This window comes from Macrosteles quadrilineatus, unplaced genomic scaffold (genome assembly GCF_028750875.1).
Source record: "Macrosteles quadrilineatus isolate MER2022 unplaced genomic scaffold, UCM_ALF_1.0 Scaffold_2__2_contigs__length_208266976, whole genome shotgun sequence".
NCBI lineage: Eukaryota > Metazoa > Arthropoda > Insecta > Hemiptera > Cicadellidae > Macrosteles > Macrosteles quadrilineatus.
This window is the reverse complement of record NW_026542595.1, coordinates 106,506,188-106,529,883: the sequence shown is the minus strand read 5'-3', so window position 1 is coordinate 106,529,883 and position 23,696 is coordinate 106,506,188. Positions and strand designations below refer to the sequence as shown.

Genomic DNA, 23,696 nt, shown 5'->3' with positions numbered 1-23,696 from the left:
TCGAAGAACAAACAGCTTGTTGTCCAAAAATAATTTTAAGAATCAATGTGTAAAGGCTAAGGTTTTCTTATAAAAAATTTAAATTTTTTTGTTTCATTAGCTTAAATTGAGCTATTATTATTAGACATGTTGCATTGATATGATGGCAAAACCCATAGGGGGATAACAAAACTATAATATGTATTTTGTGTTTCATAAGGCAGATGGAATTATTAAAATAAAAAATGTCTAAAGCTTAGACGTATTAACGCCAACAATTCGTTAGCATCATTTAGACATCTAGGTCTAAAACCATCCCTCAACTTTCAATTTTAAATTAGAGTACTACAATTACTCTCTTTATTTTTTTACATTTTTTGTTCAATTGACGTCTAAAAGCTCCTCTAAAACTATTGTGTGTGTAACGCTAAGTTACAAATTATTTAGAATTCTAACAGCAATACAACCTTTTCCAGGAGAGTGATATTTTTACAATAGTAGAAGACAAAGCATTGTCGATGAGCGCCGCTGGATACCATGGACTCAGTTGTTGACACTTCATTCATAACAGAACAACTGTGATTCAGAAAACATCATCAACTGGACTAGAAATGTAGGTTTGTTTTGTATTTTCGGTTGATAATAGGACTGAACGTTTTTTTTTCGATATGTTTAGTTTGATATTTTGTGTAATGGGTTTCCTTGGAAATATTGACGACATAAAGGCAGTGGTAATTAAATTTGTTTAAAAATAAACTTCAACTTTTGTAATTTTGTCAGAACCTTTCTACCTATCAATTAGATTTTTTTTATTTATTATTTTTTTTAAACTGCAGTACCGTACATTATGCTTTTTTCCAAAATCTGTCTATTTTATTGTCATGTATTAGACATAGTTGGCCATTGGTTTCCATTTAAAAAAAATTACAAAGTTTTAAAAAGTTACTGAAAATGTGTATTGTTTATTTATATGTTAAAAAAATATATATTTTAAGACACAAACAATTCATCTCAAAAGGTCACGAAAATGCCCTGGTAATATTGATGTTGATTTTTAAATGGTGACTTATAAAAATGTTGGTAGAATAGAATTGAACATAACCTAAGTTGTCATACACTTAGTTGAAACAATGATAAAATTACATTACGCCCATTAAACTTTGGTGTGCCGGAATAAGTGGTTTCCATAGAAACAAGTCTTTGATGGTTTTGAGATAATAGTTCTAGAATTTAGGCAACAATCGTTATTTAACCATGATAATTTCCTAGAACAAACACTATTCTTACATGTAAAAATATCATACATGAAAATATGGTTTATTTTTGTTTGTGTTCATGTGAGCGAAACAATCTGAACCGAGAGTATTGTGTAATTGTACAAAAGTATATCATGAATCTGGTTAAAGTCTTATTTATGTCGTGTTTATAGGTTAAGTTAGATTAGGAATATTTTGTTATTTAAACTAATCAAAATCTTATTTGGAAGTTGATTTATCTGTTTTGTGTTCGGTATAGTACCAAAGTATCCATTTTAAAATGTATTATTAAAAAAATGTCCCACAAAAATAAATCAATATTTTTATTGTCTACGCTCGTGGCATTTTTACAGGAGATATTAAAGAGGGACACACACGTTTTTAGAGAAAGCAGAAAGCGATCCAAACCTTTGTTTTGTTGGTGTAGAAATTGAACCAGTCCCTCTCACACAAGTTCGAGACTCTCGCCACTATGCAACACACCCTACGATTCTACTATTCAAAAACATTATTTTCTCACACGTGACATAAGGTTTCGTGGATCAGTAGCACAACGGACAACAAATTCAACGGTTCACGTATGATGTCACTAAAGTTTATCAGTTCAGTTTGCTCTAGTACTGTAGTACTGGGGTAGTGGTTAGAGCGCGGGACTTCACCGTGAGGTCCCGGGTTCGATCCCCACCAAGTCACTAATGGATTTTATCTAAGTGATAATGCCACAACCCCTAGGTCTAGCCTAAATTTATGTGAAAAACAATTCTGGGCTCGTGGCTAGCGTCCTAGGACAAAACAAAAAAATACTATGTCATCACCTCAAAGCTGAAAATTTTCGAGGCCCAAATCGAAGGGACCGAAGGGTTAAAAGCTGGCAAACCTTAAGATAAGTCTGCAATGTATTTTGTATGACACCTCAAGACCCATTTAGTTTTAATGCTCGGATATGAATGGGCGTTGGGCATAACTGTTGAACTGCACGTCGATTCTAAAACCTGAAGGAATGCTAAGCGTGCAATTTAACGTAAGAAATTCCTTGGCAAAGAGACTGTGAAACGAAGGAAAATGCGAAGGATGCATATTGCAAAGAATGGCTAACAAATTTAACTAATTAGAAAGCTAAAAGATACTAAAAGTACAAGAGATAATTAGTGACAGCAATTATTAATGTGAAATGACATTTTCATACGAGTAACGATTTTATGTGGTTTGTTACAGCGAAATAATTTATCTTGTTGATTATTTTAGTGAGAGGTTTGTGACTTGTTAACCACGTAAAACACAATATGTTTCATACCGATCGTTTAATGCATTTACCTACGATTTTGCAATTCATTACATTTCTTAAGAAACGGCCATGACCCTGTTAAGTTAATCAAATCAAAATGCCTTTATTTTCGAGCACTTCTCAGTACAATACTGGTTTACAGAATAACTCATGTCACAAAAAACTAAATATTTAAAAGTCATATCCAAACAAATTATGTACATGAACAAATATACAACAAAAATTACTAGCCTGCTTTACAATACATTTTAACATTTGTTTGAAAGCTAAGGCCGAAAGGCTTTTAACTGATAGGGGAGGTCGTTGTAAATGGTTGTGTCAAAATAGGAGAACCCCCTCCTCCCTTCTCCCAATTTCCAAATTAACTTTTGGAAAGTGGAGGAGGGTGTCCTGCCTAGTGCCCCGTCGAGCAATTGCTCCACGTGTCACAAGTCTCTCTATCATTTTGGTTCTATGAGATATAATACCCGATGGATGAAACAACAAGTTTGCACTCAGTAATACAGCATCGGCTGACAACACACCAGCAGAATCTCGGAAAGAGGATATGTGTTAACGCTTATGAGTTAGTAGACAGCACGAACTGTGGTGTTTTGCAGCCTATTAAGTCGGTTTACACCCTCCCGGTAAATCCTGTTACCGTACAAAATGCATTAATGCATCACTGACAACACCAGTGACTGGACTAACTTTAATTTTGCAGTCTCTGGAAGAATCGAACGGAATCTGTAAAGTCCTCACAGCCTTCCCAAAACAATTTGAGAAACGTAAGTGATGTGGTTGGAGAAGGTAAGACCACCGTCAAGAACTACGATTTAAGTCCTGACAGTGTCACAAACCCTAAGCTTTACCTACAGTATCAAGTTGAATATGAAATTTACCGTTTTTGTGCATTCAAGTATATTAAAGACATTAAATGGTATTCTATAATTTAAAAGAAATAGCCCTACCATATACAGTGTGTAAATTATGTATTGAAACAAATCTGTATTTTTTAAACCGAAATAGGGAGAAATATTCTGTTTGTTGCATTGATTGTTAACAAAGGTTCCGCAATCTTTTACATCAAAAATATTTTTCAACCCCTTAGACATAAGCAATGGTCCAAACATGATATGTCACCCCTAGCCAAAATGGCAGATATTTAAAAATTTGAATTGGTGAAATGGGTACTTTTTCACCCAATGAAATTTTTCAATACCTGCCATTTTGGTTATGAGTGACATAATGACTTCAGGTTTTCACCATTGCTTATGTCTTGACAAACCCTTCAAAATCAGGGGTCACTCAAAAGGGGTTGTTATTTGAAAGATTATAAGTCACCCCCACCCCCTACTCTGTAAGGGGGGTTAAAAATATTTTTGATGTAAAAATTGCGGATCCTTTGTTAAAAATCAATGCATCAAACAGAATATTTCTATCTATTTCGGTTAAAAAAATACAGATTTGTTTCAATACTTAATTTACACACTGTATAAACGGAAATAGTTAGACAACATGTTTGATACAAATAAGTTCAACATTTTATTAATTTACATTAAAACTTTATCGCTAAAACACGTAAGCTTACGGCCTATTCCTCACCCTCTTCAGTTTGAGTTTATATCACTTGATGAAATGAAGCGAACATAAACACAAACGAAAAGAAAGTTGAATCAAGTTTGAATCCACAGAGTAACCAGGTAAAGGAAGCACAATATTTCTTGTAAACAAAGTCTGCTTTTAATAACATCAGCGCAATTTTCAACGCACCTTTTACTTTGCTGAAATAAAATACTCAATTCACTCTACACTTCGTCCTTTTACGAATGTATGCTGGTACCACATTTTATTTTGTAATAATTTTAATTTGAACGTTAATACGGAACGATTCCTTGTTTATGAGACGTATGATAAATTGTAAATAATTAATTTACAAACATTGAACAATTTTGGATTGTGTTCAGCAAACCTTCAAAGGATGTTCCTAATTTAATGATTGGATCACGGTGCATCTTTCCCAAAGTAGATCCATCTAGTCAATAACATATTATTTTAGCTATATGGGGGGGCATTTAGCCATTATGATTAATATATCCATAAAACATAAAAACAGGCACATAAGTCGAGCATAATGTTCTTTATTTTAAAGAATTTTCTTAATTTAAAGCCATATCACATTTTCTAATGTTTCAATGGATAACTAACTACAATGCAAATTAATTAAATTTTAAAATTTTCCTAATCAGTGCATTTCATTAAACAAGAAAAAAAATCTTGTAGAGTACAAGTTGTCTCAAAATATTATGATATATAATATTGTCCTAAGACGCTAAGTACGAGCCCGGAATTGTTTTTCACGTTACTTCAGGCTTTTTATAGTTATTTTCACACATTATTGCTTTTCGTTAAACAAGGAAAAAATATTCTTGTAGAGTACAAACTGTCTCAAAATATTGTGCTATATAATATTGTCCTAAGACGCTAAGCACGAGCCAGGAATTGTTTTTCACATTACTTCAGGCTAAACCTATGGGGTTGAGGCATTATCACATGGATAAAATCCATTGGTGATTTGGCGGGGTTTGAATCCGGGACCTCTGGAACCGAAGTTTTGCGCTCTACCACTAGACCAGCTCGCTCCCCCAACTTATTGTATTTTAGGATTGTGAAACTCATAAATTATTAAAAGCTATGGCTATTACATAAAGAACTGCATTACAAACAAATTCAAGCGGGGATCTTTTTCCCTTGTGAAATTGTGTTTGTGATACACTCATGGCTTGGGGATATAGAGAAAAGATATTAAGTTCCATTGATCGGACAAGGAGCAAAAGGAAGTATATTTAGGCTTCAGGCCTGATTCTTTCATCTTTGGATTTGTATATTTGTTGTATTTATGAAGACCTTAAGCATTTGACGGAAACTTCTTCTACCGAATAAAAGGATAATAAAAATATGGACGTAATGAAGACAACTCATTCCTTAGGACATTTCGTTACATTTTCACCTTAAAGTTAAAATAAATATGAACATGTAACCTCTGGTGAATGCAAACACGAATTAACTATAAAAAAATAAGAAATTAATTTAAAAAAAAACCTATTGAGTACATCCACGAGTTTCTGCGGTACCACACGTTTCTGCAAATTACGTTAAGTGCAACCACACGTTCCTGCAAATTATGGTAAGTGCAACCACACGTTTCTGCAAACTATGGTAAGTGCAACCACACGTTTCTGCAAACTATGGTAAGTGCAACCACTCGTTTCTACAAACTATGGTAAGTGCAGCCACACGTTTCTACAAACTATGGTAAGTGCAACCACACGTCTCTGCTAACTACGGTAAGTGCAACCACACGTCTCTGCTAACTATAGTAAGTGCAAACACACGTTTCTGCTAACTTTGTTAAGTGCAACCACACGTTCCTGCATATTATGGTAAGTGCAATCACGGGATTCTGGCTACTCTGTTGAGTGCAAACACGAGGTACTGAAAATTCTGTTAAGTGTAACCACAAGTTTCCGCAAACTATGTTGAGTGCAACTAAGACTTTCTGCAAACTATGGTGAGTGCGACCAATATTTATGCAAAATCTGTTGAGTGCAATCACGATTTCCACGAATTCTGTTGAGTGCAACTAAGAGTTTCTGCAAACTCTGTTGAGTGTAACTAAGAGTTTCTGCAAACTATTGTGAGTGCAACCACTATTTCTGCAAAATCTGTTGAGTGCAATCCCGAGTTTGCGCCATCACGATCGTGCACACAGCACGTGTGTGCGTAGACTCGCATACGTAAGCGATGGTATGGATTGCAACCAATCGCAGAAGTCCTAGATGTACATACTCTGTGGCTTCCCCCGCAAAACTCATTGTACGGGTTCTTTTCTGTTATTGGAGTCTTAACACATTCGCACATCGGATAAAACACTTAACACACTGTTGATCGTGGATAGATTTCTTTTACAATTTGCAATATTCTCAAGATAATCTTTAAAATGTATAAGTTACATTTATGTATGTTACATTTATGGCTTAAATTTTAGGGGACTTGTTAAAAGGTTATCTTAGAGTTGATTTTTACTTAATACCGTGAAAAACACTCTATATTTTTTAATACCATCCATTTCAATAAAGTTGTAGCTAAGTTTTTCTAAAACGAGATATAATCAATTGAGCTACTGAAACCACAAAATAAGAAGTATCATAGCAAATGCCTTCCAAAAAGGTATAATACATGGGAAGTGCAAGAAGAAGTACACTGTCTTTCTTCTAACGGAAGCACCAGAAGAGTAGATATTTTATTGATCGAAAGAGAAACTAACAAAGGCATAATTCTCGATCCTACAATTCGATTTGAAATAAACATAAATCAACCTAACGAAGAAAAGAATGAAATGTATGATTCTACCTTTGAATATTTCAAGGAAAATTTTAAAATTTCGAAAATTGAGGTGATTGGATTGTTTATTGGTTCTAGAGGAACATTATCAAAATTGTTTGTGAGCTTTTGGAAACAATATGATTTGGACAGATCCTTTTTGAAAATTATTATTCATGAAACATTAAGAGGTTCATTGACCATAATGAGAAATCATCTATATGGCAAACATCAAAATTAATCAGTCTTATAGCTGTATAATCCTTCAATATTTTATGTGTAAAATTTTTCTGTGGCATTGGCAACCTTATTTTTTAAGGCTGATGTGTTTATTTTATAAATACATTCTTTTCTCTTATCCTTCTTTAAAAAACAGTTTTCTTCTTCCAATCTAAACTTTTAAACATATTAAACAGAAAGGGCAGCTATATAAACTATAAGATTTTGTATAATTTCACACACTTACATACAATAACTGGTAGACCGCATGACTTCAAACAAATATTCGCATAAAATACTATGGATTATTGAAAAACACTTCCGCTATGAATGAAATTGTTCAAAAAACACTTTAAGAAGCTTGAACGTGATTTGACTTAAAGACACTTAACGTTTGAATAAATCAACCTACTTGGAGTCCCAACTGGGAAAAGAGCAATGGTCATTCATCTATAGGTAAACATTAGCTGAAGTTACTATTGTAGTCTAGTCATATTCGTTAGGTCATGAAAAATATTGAACACAATTGTACCCTCTGTGTTTCAATAATATAAATTTTAATTTTTTTAAATTATATCCATACCACGGCTAGAGGTATTACTTGTATTATTGCCGAGATAAATGGGGAGCGAGCACAGGACTTTCGTCCTCGAGGTCCTGAGTTAAAATCCAGCTAATCACCAGTGTATTTGATCTAAATTATTATTTCGTGACCCTTGACATAGCCTGAAGCAATGTTGAAGCTTTTAGTAACTCCTTCAAAATTTTTTTAGAAATATTTTAAGCTTGTTGTGCTGCTTGCTTTGTAGTAAGCGTCTCGGACTTCTAGTACGGTGCAATTATACCTAAACCGGGACATCAAAAAAAAAGTTTCAAACCAGCGCCAAATTGTTGAATACACTTCCTTCAATATGTAAAAAAGTTACACTGATTTGAGTGTCGGGTTTGGGGGGGAGGGGGTGAAAATGGGGTGAAAATAGGACTTTTTTTACTTTTTCGCAAATACCTAAAAAAAAGTGCGTTTTACTTAAAACACAATGAATTACACAAAGATTTTACATTAAATTTCGAACAAAATGATACCATACAATACCTATCTACTATGAACGGTTCAGGAGATATTGAGGGGTAAATGTGATTTTTTCTTAAAATTATAAAAAAAACTGGTTTTTTAATGAAGAAACCCCATGGACACCCATAGAAAAAGTTTCTAATGAGTGCCAAATTGTTCAATAGACCTCCCTTAATATGTGTAAAAAGTTACACTGATTTGAGTGTCGGATTTGGAAAGTAGGGTTTAAAGAAAATGGGGTGAAAATATGACTTTTTTTACTTTTTCGCAAAAACCTCAAAAACGGTGCGTTTTTCTTAAAACACAATGAATTACAAAAATTATCTAAATTAAATTTCAAACAAATTGATACCGTACAATACCTATCTACTATGAACGTTTCAGGAGATATTGGGGGCTAAATGTGATTTTCTCTTAAAATTCTAAAAAAAATTGTTTTTTAAATGGAGAAAAACCATGGACACCCATAGAAAAAGTTTCTAATGAGTGCCAAATTGTTCAATAGACCTTCCTTAATATGTGTAAAAAAGTTACACTGATTTGAGTGTCGGATTTGGGAAGTAGGGTTTAAAGAAAATGGGGTGAAAATGGGACCTTTTTACGTTTTTGTAAATACCTCCAAAACGGTGCATTTTTCTTAAAACACAATGAATTACAATAATAATCTACATTAAATTTCGAACAAAATGATACCATACAATACCTATCTACCATTAACGGGTAAGGAGATATTGAGGGGTAAATGTGATTTTGTTCTTTTAATTCTAAAAAAAGTTGTTTTTTTAATGCAGGAAAACCATGGATACCCATAAAAAAAGTTCCTAATGAGTGCTAAATTATTCAATAGACCTCCCTTAATATGTGTAATAAAGTTACACTGATTTGAGTCTCTGATTTTGGTAGGAGGGTTTTTCAAAAAGGGAGGCTCGTAAAGGGTGCGTTTTATATATATATATATATATATATATATATATATATATATATAATGAATTACAAAACAAAACTGTAGTTTTTAAAATTTCCTATCAAACGACACCAAGGTCAAAAAGATCGAATAAAAAATAACTAAAATATCACGATTTTTAGTTGTAAAATTATTATGATCAAGGCTACGCTATTCAGGTTTGCCTCATTTTACAACTAAAAATCGTGATATTTCATTTATTTTTTTATTATTTTCATCATTTTAAAAGCTAAATATGATATTTATATAAATTTTTTCATAAAATTAGCCATTTTTGCAATTTCAATTTGAAAAATTTAAATAGCCGCCATTTTGAAATTTTAAATTGGATTAAGATAATTCTTTTTCTAACGAGAGTCTATTTTACCTCAACATTTATACCAAGTTACATAATGATCGGTTACAAAATTCAAAGATAAAATAATGTTTATGTGTAAAAAAACAAAATGGCAAATATCTGGTTAACCAAGCGATTTTGGGAAATAATTTATTCTTGATTTTCTTTTTATTTTGACCCATATAACTATTTCCTGAAGTTTGGCTGTTTACTTACGGGACACTCTGTAGGATGTCTCAGAGTTAACTTCTTATGGAGCACTCCCCTTTACTTTTTAGATGTTTTTTGGGATGATTTCCAATTTTAAAAATATGTTTGCCATTTTCCAATATGGCTGACAAATTTTTTTATTTCTTATGGAACACCCTGTGGTTTATGATTGTTTTAGAATTTAAATGCAATTTAAAAACATTTTTAATTTTGACATATATTCTCTTAAAAACTGCTCGTTTAGGAGTTACAACGTGTTACACTTATGGAAAAAAGGCTTGCTGTGTACTTTCCGCATCCTGTAGCTCATAAACGAATAAGTTTATAGCCTAGAGAAAATGCAAAGAACAAAAAAGTTTTAAAATCACATTTATATCCTAAACGGACCATGAAATACAGAAGGTTCCAATATTAAAGTAAGCTGCCATTTTGGAAAATGGTGGCCATTTTTTTTTACAAGGAAATCTATATTTTTATCGTATTTTATTAGAATGTAGTTGCAATTTTACAAACCGTTCATAGTTGATAGGTATTGTATAGAATGATCGTGTTTGAAATTCAATAAAGATTTTTTTTTGTAATTCATTATATATAAAAACAAACGCACCTTTTGCGAGCCTCCCTTTTTGAAAAACCCTCCTACCAAAATCAGATACTCAAATCTGTTAACTTTATTACACATATTAAGGGAGGTCTATTGAATAATTTAGCACTCATTAGGAACTTTTTTATGGGTATCCATGGTTTTCCTGCATTTAAAAAAACAACTTTTTTAGAATTAAAAGAAAAATCACATTTACCCCTCAATATCTCCTTACCCGTTAATGGTAGATAGGTATTGTATGGTATCATCTTGTTCTAAATTTAATGTAGATTATTTTTGTAGTTCATTATATTTTAAGAAAAACGCACCGTTTTCGACATATTTGCAAAATAGTAAAAAACGCCCCATTCCCCTCCCTTTTCTCATAAACCCTCCTTCCCAAATCCGACACACAAATCAGTGTAACTTTTTTACAAATATATAGGGAGGTTTATTAAACAATTTGGCACTCATTAGAAACTTTTTTTACGGGTGTCCATGGGTTTCCTCCATTTAAAAAACAACTTTTTTAGAATTTTAAGAAAAAAATATAACTTTTACCCTCAATATCGCCTGAATCGTTCATTGTAGATGGGTATTGTATGGAATCATTTTGTTCCAAATTTAATGTAGATTATTTAATTCATTGTGTTTTAAGAAAAACGCACCTTTTTTTGAGGTATTTACAAAAAAGTAAAAAGGTCCTATTTTCACCCCATTTTCTTTAAACCCTTCTTCCCAAACCCGACACTCAAATCAGTGTAACTTTTTTACACATATTAAGGGAGGTCTATTGAACAATTTGGCACTCATTAGAAACTTTTTCTATGGGTGTCTATGGTTTTTCTCCATTTAAAAACAATTTTTTTTTAGAATTTTAAGAGAAAATCACATTTACCCCCCAATATCTCCTGAACCGTTCATAGTAGATAGGTTTTGTATGGTATCAATTTGTTAGAAATTTAATGTAGATAATTTTTGTAATTCAGTGTATATTAAGAAAAACGCACCGTTTTTGAGGTATTTGCGAAAAAGTAAAAAAAGTCCTATTTTAACCCCATTTCCTTTAAACCCTACTTTCCAAATCCGACACTCAAATCTGTGTAACTTTTTTACACATATTAAGGAAGGTCTATTGAACAATTTGGCACTCATTAGAAACTTTTTCTATAGGTGTCCATGGGTTTTCTCCATTTAAAAAACAATTTTTTTTGAATTTTAAGAGAAAATCACATTTACCCCCCAATATCTCCTGAACCGATCATAGTAGATAGGTATTGTATGGTATCATTTTATTCGAAATTTAATGTAGATTATTTTTGTAATTCATTGTATTTTAAGAAAAACGCACCGTTTTTGAGGTATTTGCGAAAAAGTAAAAAAAGTCCTATTTTCACCCCATTTTCACCTCCTCCCCCCCAAACCCGACACTCAAATCAGTGTAACTTTTTTTTATATATTGAGGGAAGTGTATTCAACAATTTGGCGCTGGTTTGAAACTTTTTTTTTTGATGTCCCGGTTTGCTCTTTTTTTAAGCTAATTGCACTGTACTATCAGTGTAAGAAGGGGACTGGTTCAATTCCTAACACAAATGTTGTGAGATGTTTGGACCACTATCATTTACTTATAATATAATTCCTACTTACAAAACGCCACTGGCGTATACCAAAATTATTTATTTGAATGAATTACTATATTAAAACTTTAGTGATAAGCTCTTCCAATTATTTCCAATTACAAATCTCAGGATTGTGGGAAAACACAGAGCGTGAAGTTATTTTGTATCATGTGAGCTAATGCATAGTCTAACAGCGCCTGAACATGCAAATCGAGGTCTGATGGAGGTAATTCTAATCAAAGCTGGCTTGAGACGGATCAGTGTCAAATAGGAGACATCTTTTGGATCAACTGTCACTCCATTTGCATTTCATCTCGTCAACTTTTACCTCATCGAATATTGACTGTAAAGTCAAATAAATTGCTTAAATTATACCGGGTGTCCAAAACCACCAGTACACCCCTTTCAAAACGTGTAGACCAGCTGTTACTCAATTGCTAAGGTGTTTACAATGAACAGCTGATTCTATTTATCACATGTCTTTATGTAATATTTGTTATTTGTTTTTCTATATTATTGTTTCGAGTAATTTTAACAGATGAATGACAAAAAATTATTGACTTTAATGGGGCATTAGAGGTAGAAAACAAGTTTTTTCAAAAGATGTTTTAGACAAAAGTTATGTATTTTTCAACGTAAAATCCAATTCTGTAATCAAAATTGGTAGTTTACATTTAAAAAAGTCAACTTCCGGTCTGAAAAAGCCACTTAGGGTGTGATTTTGGATTTGAAATCATCACCATTTGGTAGACCGTGCTCAGTTTAGCTAGTTGTGTATTATTTTTATATGTTTGTAAGAAATGGTTTGCATAGTTTTGAAAGGGGTGTGCGGGTGGTTTTGGACACCCGGTATTTGAATTGATAAATATTTTATCACTTAGGCCGAAAACACTCTTTTTTTACATGCAAGGGCTAATTTAAGATTATTAAGTTATGTAAGTGAGGAGGAAAATATTTTTTATTCCATGTGATAAACTATATTTTTGGTCTAACCAAACCATATTTAAGTTTGATCTCTTAGGAGATTTCTTGCCTATAAATACGAAAATCTGTTGCCATAATTTATATTTCTTTGTTATTACCATTGACTATTTGATACTACTTAAATATGGACCAGCTGTCATCAATGTTTTTTACAAAAAAAAAGAACATAGTTATGTGAGCCAGTCACAGAATGCGCTAGTGTCAAAAATTCTATTTTCTACCTTATTTTTTGTTCATGGGACATAAATATTGCTATAGCTTACAATAAGTTATTCCATCCGATTGACATGTCAAAAAAGTTCGTGAATTCGTCAGAAATTAGTAATTTAGATCAGCTCAATCTATCGGTGACTCACGTCAACTACATCCTTTTTATGAAAAATGGCGTCAACTTGAACAAGGATATGGAATGTATAATTCTATAAATAGTCATTGGTATTACTCCCCTTACACAATAATAAATTAAGTTTCAAAATACAGATTTTTTTTTATTTCTTTGTCAATTAGGGTGAATACATTTAATTAAAAAAGGGTGAGTTTTAAATGAGTTCCCCCCTACTTTTTTCTACATTTCTTAAGATATCAACTCCGGACCATGTCAGATCATTGTAGAGTAGTAAGTACTTCATTTTGACTGGGTATAAATTTTTGGCCGCCATCTTGGATACAAAGTTTTTTTTTTCAAATGTAAAAGTAGGGTTGTGACCCATCGTTTTAAACTGGATTTTTATGCTGAATACGATGCTGCAATTCGTTTTTAAAAATCTTGATCCATTCTTAATTTATGAGAACTTTTTATAACATTATTTTTAGCCCATTTTAACATTGTGCATTTAGAAACTAAGAACATAATCGCAAAATAGTGCTAGATAAAGATAAGTATACACCACATAATATACATAAATCTTTTTCTATCACTATTTTGCGATTATGTTCTTAGTTTCTAAATGCACAATGTTAAAATGGGCTAAAAATAATGTTATAAAAAGTTCTATAACTTTAGAATGGATCAAGATTTTTTTCAAACGGATTGCAGCATCGTACACAGCATAAAAATTGAGTTTAAAACGATGGGTCACAACCCTACCTTTACATTTGAAAAATAAACTTTGTATCCAATATGGCGGATCCAAGATGGCGGCCAAAAATTTATACCCAGTCAAAATGAAGTACTTACTATCCTTTAAAATGATCTGACGTGGTCCGGAGTTGATATCTTAAGAAATGTAGAAAAAAGTAGGGGGGGGGAACTCATTTAAAACTCACCCTGTATAGGTACTATCAGTAGTCTACATACGGAATCATTAAATAAATATAATAGTTGGGAGTATAGTTAACCATGTTGTTATAGTACTTGCCTACAAATCTAAAAGTTTTGGATCCAATCCCAAGCAGAGTATATTCTGCACCAAGATACCATTTTCCATTGGGTTACAAATTAATTAATTAAATTATATAGTTACAATATCTGAGCTTAAACTGTTCTTGAATAAAAATGTAAAACATCGATGACGTTAAAAAACAAGAAGAAAATAGAAAATTTAAAATATCGTATTTCAGGACGAATAACCATTGCTCTTTAACCGGCTGAGTCTCAAAGACAGCTGATTTATTCAAAAGTTAAGTGCTTTTAGGCAAAATCACGTCAAAGCCTCTTAAAGTGGTTTCAAACAATATTGTTTGTATCGAAGTGCTTTTATTTATCTGTAGAATGTAAATTTCAATCTGTTCGTAAAGTAGAAACTTGTTTATGCACTTTACAAATATCATTTTATTAAATTAAGTGTGCTATGTAAATTTCATTACAGTTTAATACATTTTTGTGGTTAAATTAATAGAAACAAAATCAAATGCTTATGCCTAATGAAATATAAGTGTGAAAGAGGCAATACAATTTGTCATAACACTATCTATAGTAAATTTGGAAGTTTAGTAAAGTTAAATAAATGAATGCACACCAGGAGCGACCATGTAACAAGTTTGAAGAGCTAAAAAGGAATAATTTTAAAATTATAAAATGACAAACCCGTTCACATACATGATATACTTTCATGCAAACGTTAACTTATAATCATACTTCTTTATATTGTGTCTATAGCTAAACTGTGTAACCCAGTATTATACCCCATTACATGAACAGGGCTTGGATCTTCCGTCAAAAGGGATTTATATGATTTGACATTTGTGAGGCTGATCATACATTCACTTAATCTCTTAACACTACGATAACGGTGAACTTTGTGTTGTACTTTAGGCTAAAGATTAATGGTATAGACCATTAGTTTAACATAAAACATAACCTCGCAATATCAATATATTTTTGAAATAATGAACAATGTAATACATTGATACATTAAACGTAATTAAAAATCGTTGATTTCTATAGAACAGGTTTATTGTAGTTATTTTTTGTTCGGGAACACTTGAGTGCATACAATATTATTTATTTGCTCCCTATGATAAATACCAAAATACTCCGCTAGGGATTGAATTAATTACCTTCAGATTCGTTGGTTTGACAACCATACACACTTTTCCAACCATATAACATTTCACAATTTCTTACCATAGCATTTAGTATAGTTAAAAAAATAAATAGTTTTGTTTATTCAAGCGTGTTGTATGACTTACGGTTTTTTATACAATTCAAAATATTGTAAATTTAAAATGTCCATGTTATTCTTGTGGAGAATAAATAAACTGTTGTAACTTGCCTGTTTATGGGTATATTTTTTTATAAATGTTGACAATTTCGTTTATTTCATACTAAGCTATCAACATTTTAATAAAAACACACCTTACCTTCCCTGTAGCAGCAAACCTAAGTAATCATTAAAATTAATGTTATTTAAATAGGAAATAGATCTGACGATTTTTGAGAGAATATTTGACTAAGCATCTAACAAGGTAAATGGAAATTCACAGTCTGCAGGTTTGCTGCGGCGGGGGTATTTATGTTTCAAGGCAAAAATGAAAACTTATTTTTAACTAAAGACCCCATAAAACCCTGCTGTTATAACCTTATCTTGCTGGTTCGTGAAATGATAAATGTTGTTCATGCTAAACTTGAACCAAAATTGGACTGAAATTACTCTAGTTGTCGTGTTCGCGATAACGTAATGAAAATAAAAATTTTGTTTAAGTAATCTATCCAGATGCTCACTCTTAGCAAAAAACGTTCAAACAATATAGCCTAACATGTATGGTATAAATATTAAAGGGGACAGCCATACAGAACAGTAAAGCCTGAAGATAGGTTCTGTTTCTTAAACTAAGTATAAATATACGCTGGTGAAATGTAATTTTGTGATTGGCTTCGACAACTGGGTAATGGAACCTTCACCAGTGTTACAGGAGTTAGGAATCAGCCGATGACTCGTTTTTTAACCGTAAATAAATATCAAAAATGTTAAAATATTTTTAATCCTAATGGGAGATATATCTCCACAGTTATTTTTAATTTGTATGCATTAATTAGTTGTTTTGTATGTTTATTCTCTGATTAAATGTATAAAAAGTACCATAAATAATAAAAAAAAAAACTTTTACCCTTTTAATTTTGTTCCTATCTGGGAAGGTTGTTAGTGTTAATTCCTCTAAAAATGCTCACTGAAACTTTCACTTTATTTTTTCATTCCTTAATGGTGCTAATTATGAACTTTGTTTTCAGATGCCACAATTAATGGACGATGCCTCAGCATCCCCTGACCATGACAGAGAAGATCTAGAGGAAGAATATTTAGTAGAGAAGATTTTGGAAAGGAGGATTGTAAATGGAAGTATTGAGTTTCTACTAAAATGGCCAGGATATGGAGACACTGAAAACACTTGGGAACCACGTCGGAACCTAGATTGCACTGAACTCATTAGAGAATTTGAGGATTCCAAAAAGAAGGGGGAAGGGACTTCTACTTCCAATCATATTTAGAAGAACCAACAATGACTCAATAAAAACTGTTATTTTTTTATTTGCTCCTCAAATTATTTCTGGTCCAAGTTTCTTTTCGAACCCCTTTGGCGCTTCAGCCTCATCGTCTTTCCTCTCCATTTCTTTAATTTGTTTAGTGTTTTTGACTTGGTCTACCTTTCTTCTGGGTAGGATTGGAAATAGAAGGCTCTTCCTCCTTCTTTTTGGAATCCTCAAATTCTCTAATGAGTTCAGTGCAATCTAGGTTCCGACGTGGTTCCCAAGCGTTTTCAGTGTCTCCATATCCTTGCCATTTTATTAGAAACTCAATACTTCCATTTACAATCCTCCTTTCCAAAATATTTCCTACAGAATACTCCTCCTCTAGATCTTCTCTAGAGGGGTTGTCGTGGTCAGTGGATGCTGAGGCCTTGTCCATTAATTTTGGCATCTGAAAACAAAGTTCATAATTAGCACCATTAAGGAATGAAAAAACGTCAAGTAAAATTTGCAGTGAGCATTTTTAGAGGAATAGACACTAAAACCCTTCCCAGATAGAAAAAAATGAGAGGGTAAAAGTTTTTTTTTATTTATGGTACGTTTTATACATTTAATCTCTGAATAAACGTACAAAACAAATGAATAATGCATACAAATTTAAAAATAACTGTGGAGATATATCTCCTATTACGATTGAAAATATTTTAAAATTTTTGATATTTATTTACGGTTACGAGTCATCGGCTGATTCCTAACTCCTGTAACACTGGTGAAGGTTCCTTTACTCAGTTGCAGAAGACAATCACAAAAATACTTTTCATCAGCACGCATATTTATGCTTAGTTTAAGAAACGGAACCTATCTCCAGGCTTTACTGTTATGTATGGCTGACCCCTTTAATATTTATACCATACATGTTAGGCTAAATTGTTTGAACCTTTTTTGCCAAGAGTGAGCATCTGGTTAGATTACTTCCAAAAAAATGTTATTTTTATTACGTGTTCGGGAACACGACAACTAGAGTAATTTTTTTCAAATTTTGGTTGAAGTTTAGCATGGACAACATTTATCATTTCGCGAAAAAAAGACAAAGTTTCAAGTTTTTAGCCTTGAAACATAAATAACTCCACCGCAGCAGACCTGCAGACTATGTGAATTTCTATTTACCTTGCTATATGTTCAGTAAAATATTCTCTTAAAATTGGCAGATCTATTTCCTATTTCAATATGGAAATTCATTTCACTTCCAGGCGTATTATTTATTTCAGGAGATTCACTTTCATTCTGAGACAGTGACCGTGATCCTGTAAGGTACATTTTTCATTCATTATAGAAATATCCTTTGTTGTATTCTCCATTGTATTTGAATCTATTAGTGTGTCACGATTTCCTACTAGAACCCTCGTATTACTTGAAAATTCTTGTAGGTTTGCTTCGCTACTTAAAGCAGAAGTTTCTGCATGTTATTCTCATGGAGAATAAATAAACTATTGTAATTTGCCTGTTTATGGATTTATTTCTTTTAATTGCTGGTAATTTCGTTTATTTCATACTAAGCTATCGTCATTTTATCAAAAACACACCTTATTACCTTCCCTGAAGCAGTGAACCTAAGTACTCGTTACAATTTATTCAGAAGAGGTCAGTTTGAGACATCTTCCACAAAAAGATGCACAGATCAATGAAGGCGTTGCAGAAACTTGTGCTTTAAGTAGCGAAGCAAACCTACAGGAATGATCAAGTAATACGAGGGTACTAGTAGGGAATCTAATAGATTCCAATACAATGGAGAATACAACTAAGGATATTTCTATAATGAATGAAAAATGTACCTTACACGATGACCTGTCACTGTCTCAGAATGAAGTTAAATCTCCTGAAATATATAATACACCTGTAAGTGAAATGAATTTCCATATTGAAATAGGAAATAGATCTGCCAATTTTAAGAGAATATTTTACTGGACATTTAGCAAGGTAAATGGAAATTCACAGTCTGCAGGTTTGCTGCAGCGGGGGTATTTATGTTTCAAGGCAAATAATTGAAAACTTTGGTTTTTTTTTACTTGAGACCCCATAAAACCCTGCTGTTATAACCTTATTTTCCTGGTTTGCGAAATGATAAATGTTGTCTATGCTTAACTTCAACCAAAATTGGACTGAAATTACTCTAGTTGTCGTGTTCGTGATCACGAAATAAAAATAACATTTTTTTGGAAGCAATCAAACCAGACGCTCTCTCTAAGCAAAGAGTTTAAAATAATATAGCCTAACTTACATATTGTAGATATTATAGGGGGCATCCATACAGAACAGTAAAGCCTGAAGATATGTTCCGTTTCTTAAACTAAGCATTAATATACGCTGATGAAAAGTAATTTTGTGATTGGCTTCGACAACTGGGTAATGAAACCTTCCCCAGTGTTACAGGAGTTAGGAATCAGCCGACGATTAGTTTTTTAACCATAAATAAATATCAAAAATATTAAAATATTTTTAATCCTAATGGGAGATATATCTCCACAGTTATTTTTAATTTGTATGCATTAATTAGTTGTTTTGTATGTTTATTCTCTGATTAAATGTATAAAAAGTACCATAAATAATAAAAAAAAAAACTTTTACCCTTTTAATTTTGTTCCTATCTGGGAAGGTTGTTAGTGTTAATTCCTCTAAAAATGCTCACTGAAACTTTCACTTCATTTTTTCATTCCTTAATGGTGCTAATTATGAACTTTGTTTTCTGATGCCAAAATTAATGGACAATGCCTCAGCATCCCCTGACCATGACAGAGAAGATCTAGAGGAAGAATATTTAGTAGAGAAGATTTTGGAAAGGAGTATTGTAAATGGAAGTATTGAGTTTCTACTAAAATGGCCAGGATATGGAGACACTGAAAACACTTGGGAACCACGTCGGAACCTAGATTGCACTGAACTAATTAGAGAATTTGAGGATTCCAAAAAGAAGGGGGAAGGGACTTCTACTTCCAATCCTATCCAGAAGAACCAACAATGACTCAATAAAAACTGTTTGTTTTTTATTTGCTCCTCAAATTATTTCTGGTCCAAGTTTTTTTTCGAACCCCTTTGGTGCTTCAGCCTCATCGTCTTTCCTCTCCATTTCTTTAATTTGATTAGTGTTTTTGACTTGGTCTACCTTTCTTCTGGGTAGGATTGGAAGTAGAAGGCTCTTCCTCCTTCTTTTTGGAATCCTCAAATCCTCTAATGAGTTCAGTGCAATCTAGGTTCCGACGCGGTTCCCAAGTGTTTTCAGTGTCTCCATATCCTCGCCATTTTAGTAGAAACTCAATACTTCCATTTACAATCCTCCTTTCCAAAATCTTCCCTACTAAATATTCTTCCCCTAGATCTTCTCTGTCATGGCCAGGGGATGCTGAGGCGTTGTCCATTAATTTTGGCATCTGGAAACAAAGTTAATTAGCACCATTAAGGAATGAAAAAAACGTCAAGTAAAATTTGCAGCCGAGCATTTTTAGAGGAATAGACAATAAAACCCTTCCCAGATAGAAAAAAATGAGAGGGTAAAAGTTTTTTTTATTTATGGTACATTTTATAGATTTAATCTCTCAATAAACGTACAGAACAACTAATGAACGCATACAAATTTAAAAATTACTGTGAATATATATCTGCTATTACGATTGAAAATATTTTAACATTTTTAACATTTATTTACGGTTAAAAACTAATCATCGGCTGATTCCTAACTCCTGTAACACTTGTGAAGGTTCCATTACCCAGTTGTAGAAGCCAATCACAAAAATACTTTAGATCAGCACGCATATTTATGCTTAGTTTAAGAAACGGAACCTATATCCAGGCTTTACTGTTCTGTATGGTTGCCCCCTATAATATTTACACTATACATGTTAGGCTATATTGTTTGAACCTTTTTTGCTAAGAGTGAGCATCTGGTTAGATTGCTTCCAAAAAAATGTTATTTTTATTAAGTGATCTCGAACACGACAACTAGAGTAATTGTTGTCCAATTTTGGTTTAAGTTTAGCATGAACAACATGTATCATTTCGCGAACCAGCAAGATAAGTTTATAACAGCAGGGTTTTATGGGGTCTTTTGTAAAATAAACCAAAGTTTTCTATTTTTTGCCTTGAAACATAAATAACTCCACCGCAGCAGACCTGCAGACTATGTGAATTTCCATTTAACTTGCTATATGTCCAGTAAAATATTCTCTTCAAATTGGCTGATCTATTTCCTATTTCAATATAGAAATTCATTTCACTTCCAGGTGTATTATTTATTTTAGGAGATTCACTTTCATTCTGAGACAGTGACAGGTCATCGTGTAAGGTACATTTTTAATTTATAATAGAAATATCCTTTGTTTTATTCTCCATTGTATTTGAATCTATTAGTGTTTCACGATTTCCTACTAGTACCCTCGTATTACTTAAACATTCCGGTAGGTTTGCTTCGCTACTTAAAGCACAAGTTTCTGCTTCATTTTTTTGTGGATGATGTCTCAAACTGACTTCTTCTGAATAAATGTTAATGAGTACTTAGGTTCGCTGCTTCAGGGAAGGTAATAAGGTTTGTTTTTATTAAAATGTCGATAGCTTGGTATGGAAAAAATGAAATTTCCAGCATTTATAAAAAATAAATCCATAAACAGGCAAATTACAACAGTTTATTTATTCTCCTTGAGAATAACATGAACATTTTAAAATTACAACATTTCGAATTATATCCAAACACGTAAGGCATACAACACGCTTGAATATACAACATTATTTTTTTCTTAACAAAATGGGTAAGAAATTGTAAAAATTTTTATGATTAGAGTAAAAAATTGGAAACCCCTAATTTTTTACCCCATAAAACCCCGTTCCCATAGTCCAATCATGCTGGTTTGCAAACAAGTTTTCTCCGTTTGTACCAAATTGCATCATAATTGGATTACTTTTACTCGAAAAATCGGATCATGCTGGTTCACGAACTCATTCAAGTTTATACCGCTTTACACCTCATCAAAATCGAACAAAAATTACACAAGTTATTACTTTCACGGTCTTATTATAAAGTTACTTATAATAATGTAAGTATTATAGTGATTAGGGCTACTACTATATACACAATTGAAAACATAAAAACATTTTTATATATTTGTATAAAATGTCAACATGACTATGACCCAAGTGTTGTAGTCGTTTGAGAATTCAAATGAATAAAAAGTGTACTAATGTTTTTTTTTAATTATTTCACTTTTTTATATAAAAAATTGAACGAATAGTGTTTTTGGACTCTGGGGACATCAAAATGAAAAAGTAAATCGGTACCGAGCTCAAGTCTTACCATGAGACCTACGGTAATAGCTAATTTCTTTTAGGGAAATTTGATAACATGTGAATATTAGTCAACATTCCAATAGCTGAGTAACAAAATTAATAAACAAAGCAAAAAGGGCATTATTTACAACTCATTTCTTATTCTTGCAATTTTCTTAATTTTACAATAGACAAATCTTAAACAAACGAATCGAGGTCATTTCCATTAAGACTTATACATGTTTTACTACAGATACCCAGTGGATAAAAACACATTACGTAATAAACGTGTTAAAATGCAAATTAAGTGGTTGTAAAAAAAATATACAAAACTTTCCAACCCTAAAAAACTTACAAACAAGTAAAAACTTAGTTGTAATAATCAGTAGAATCCTTATTATTTTGGTAAAAAAAAAATTGTATTTATTGTAAAAACAACATTATTATTGAGTGAACAGTTGAAATAATAATTTTTTGTTTATAAACCATCATCATATTGAGTATACTGTCCTTTATTTACATCACCCTAATGTGGTGAACTATACGGGATTCAAAGTCGGAATTATTTCTAAATATTATATCCATCCAACAGCTTCTGGTTGTAAAGCCTCTGCCATTGCCTAACCACCCCCAAATATCTCGAAACGAAAATATATATTCGCAACCAAACCCTTCTCGTTGTTGTCCAATGTTTAAGTTAAATAATCCACTAATTCTAAATTGTATATTCTAAGCTACATTCCAAAATGGGTCAGAAAAAAATGAAACCGAATTACCAAAACACGAAACACCCTTACGAACAAGAAAATGTTTTGAAATTGAAAACAGACCAATAACACAATCCATTGCCAAACACAACTTTTATCCTAGCTAAAATTACATGTGCATCCACTTACCATCGCAGCTGAGGAAAAGACTCCGTATCTAGAACAAGGAACAATAGATTCACAGCATCCTAACCTAAAACGCCTGACAACAACAAGATACTTCGCCCGAACACTGACTACAACGAGTTGCAATGTTCAACTGACAGACGCTTTACGCCATCGATCCGAACAGGGTTAGTTCACAAACCTTCCGCTAGGCTTCTCCCCAACGACAAATCGACGGAGCCTTATTTGTGTTCGGAATAATTGAATAATCTTTAAAGGTTCTAATTTGTCAATTTTAAGAGTGGATAGGGTACTAATATAGTTTGTTCAAAATATGTTGTTTTAGATGTTAACATTTAAAATAAACTGTATCAGCATTCTGACACATACTTTCTCCCTTAAGTTTGTCAACAACCTTTATCATGTGAAAGAGAGTAAATATACGGAAATGGTATTTGTACGATTTTTTTCAGAATTTAAAGGACTATAACATACTAAACTTTTTATCAAAATCGTTCGGGCCATTTTTGGGGAAATCCGTTTTTCCCGTTATTTTATGGAGTTTTTATGGGAAAATAACATAATTTACAATAACTTTTGAACAGTATTTTTTACAGAAATGGGATTTGTACCATTTTGTTCAGAATTTAAAGGACTTTCACATACTAAATCTTATCATAATCGTTCAGGCCATTTTGGGGAAAATCCTATTTTTTCGTTATTTTATGGGGTTTTAT

At 32.3% G+C, this 23,696-nt stretch overlaps 1 protein-coding gene across 1 annotated transcript in view; it reads right to left on the bottom strand.

Annotated features, from left to right (window-relative positions):
* LOC128986167 (guanylate cyclase soluble subunit beta-1) overlaps positions 1–23,094 on the bottom strand; it is a 192,892-nt gene extending 169,798 nt beyond the window's left edge. The window contains exon 1 of the mRNA XM_054406350.1: positions 22,984–23,094. Within this exon, the coding sequence (XP_054262325.1) occupies positions 22,984–22,986 (3 nt within the window). The 5' untranslated portion in view covers positions 22,987–23,094. The remainder of the gene's footprint in view (positions 1–22,983) is intronic.
* Between the last annotated feature and the right edge of the window lie 602 nt (positions 23,095–23,696).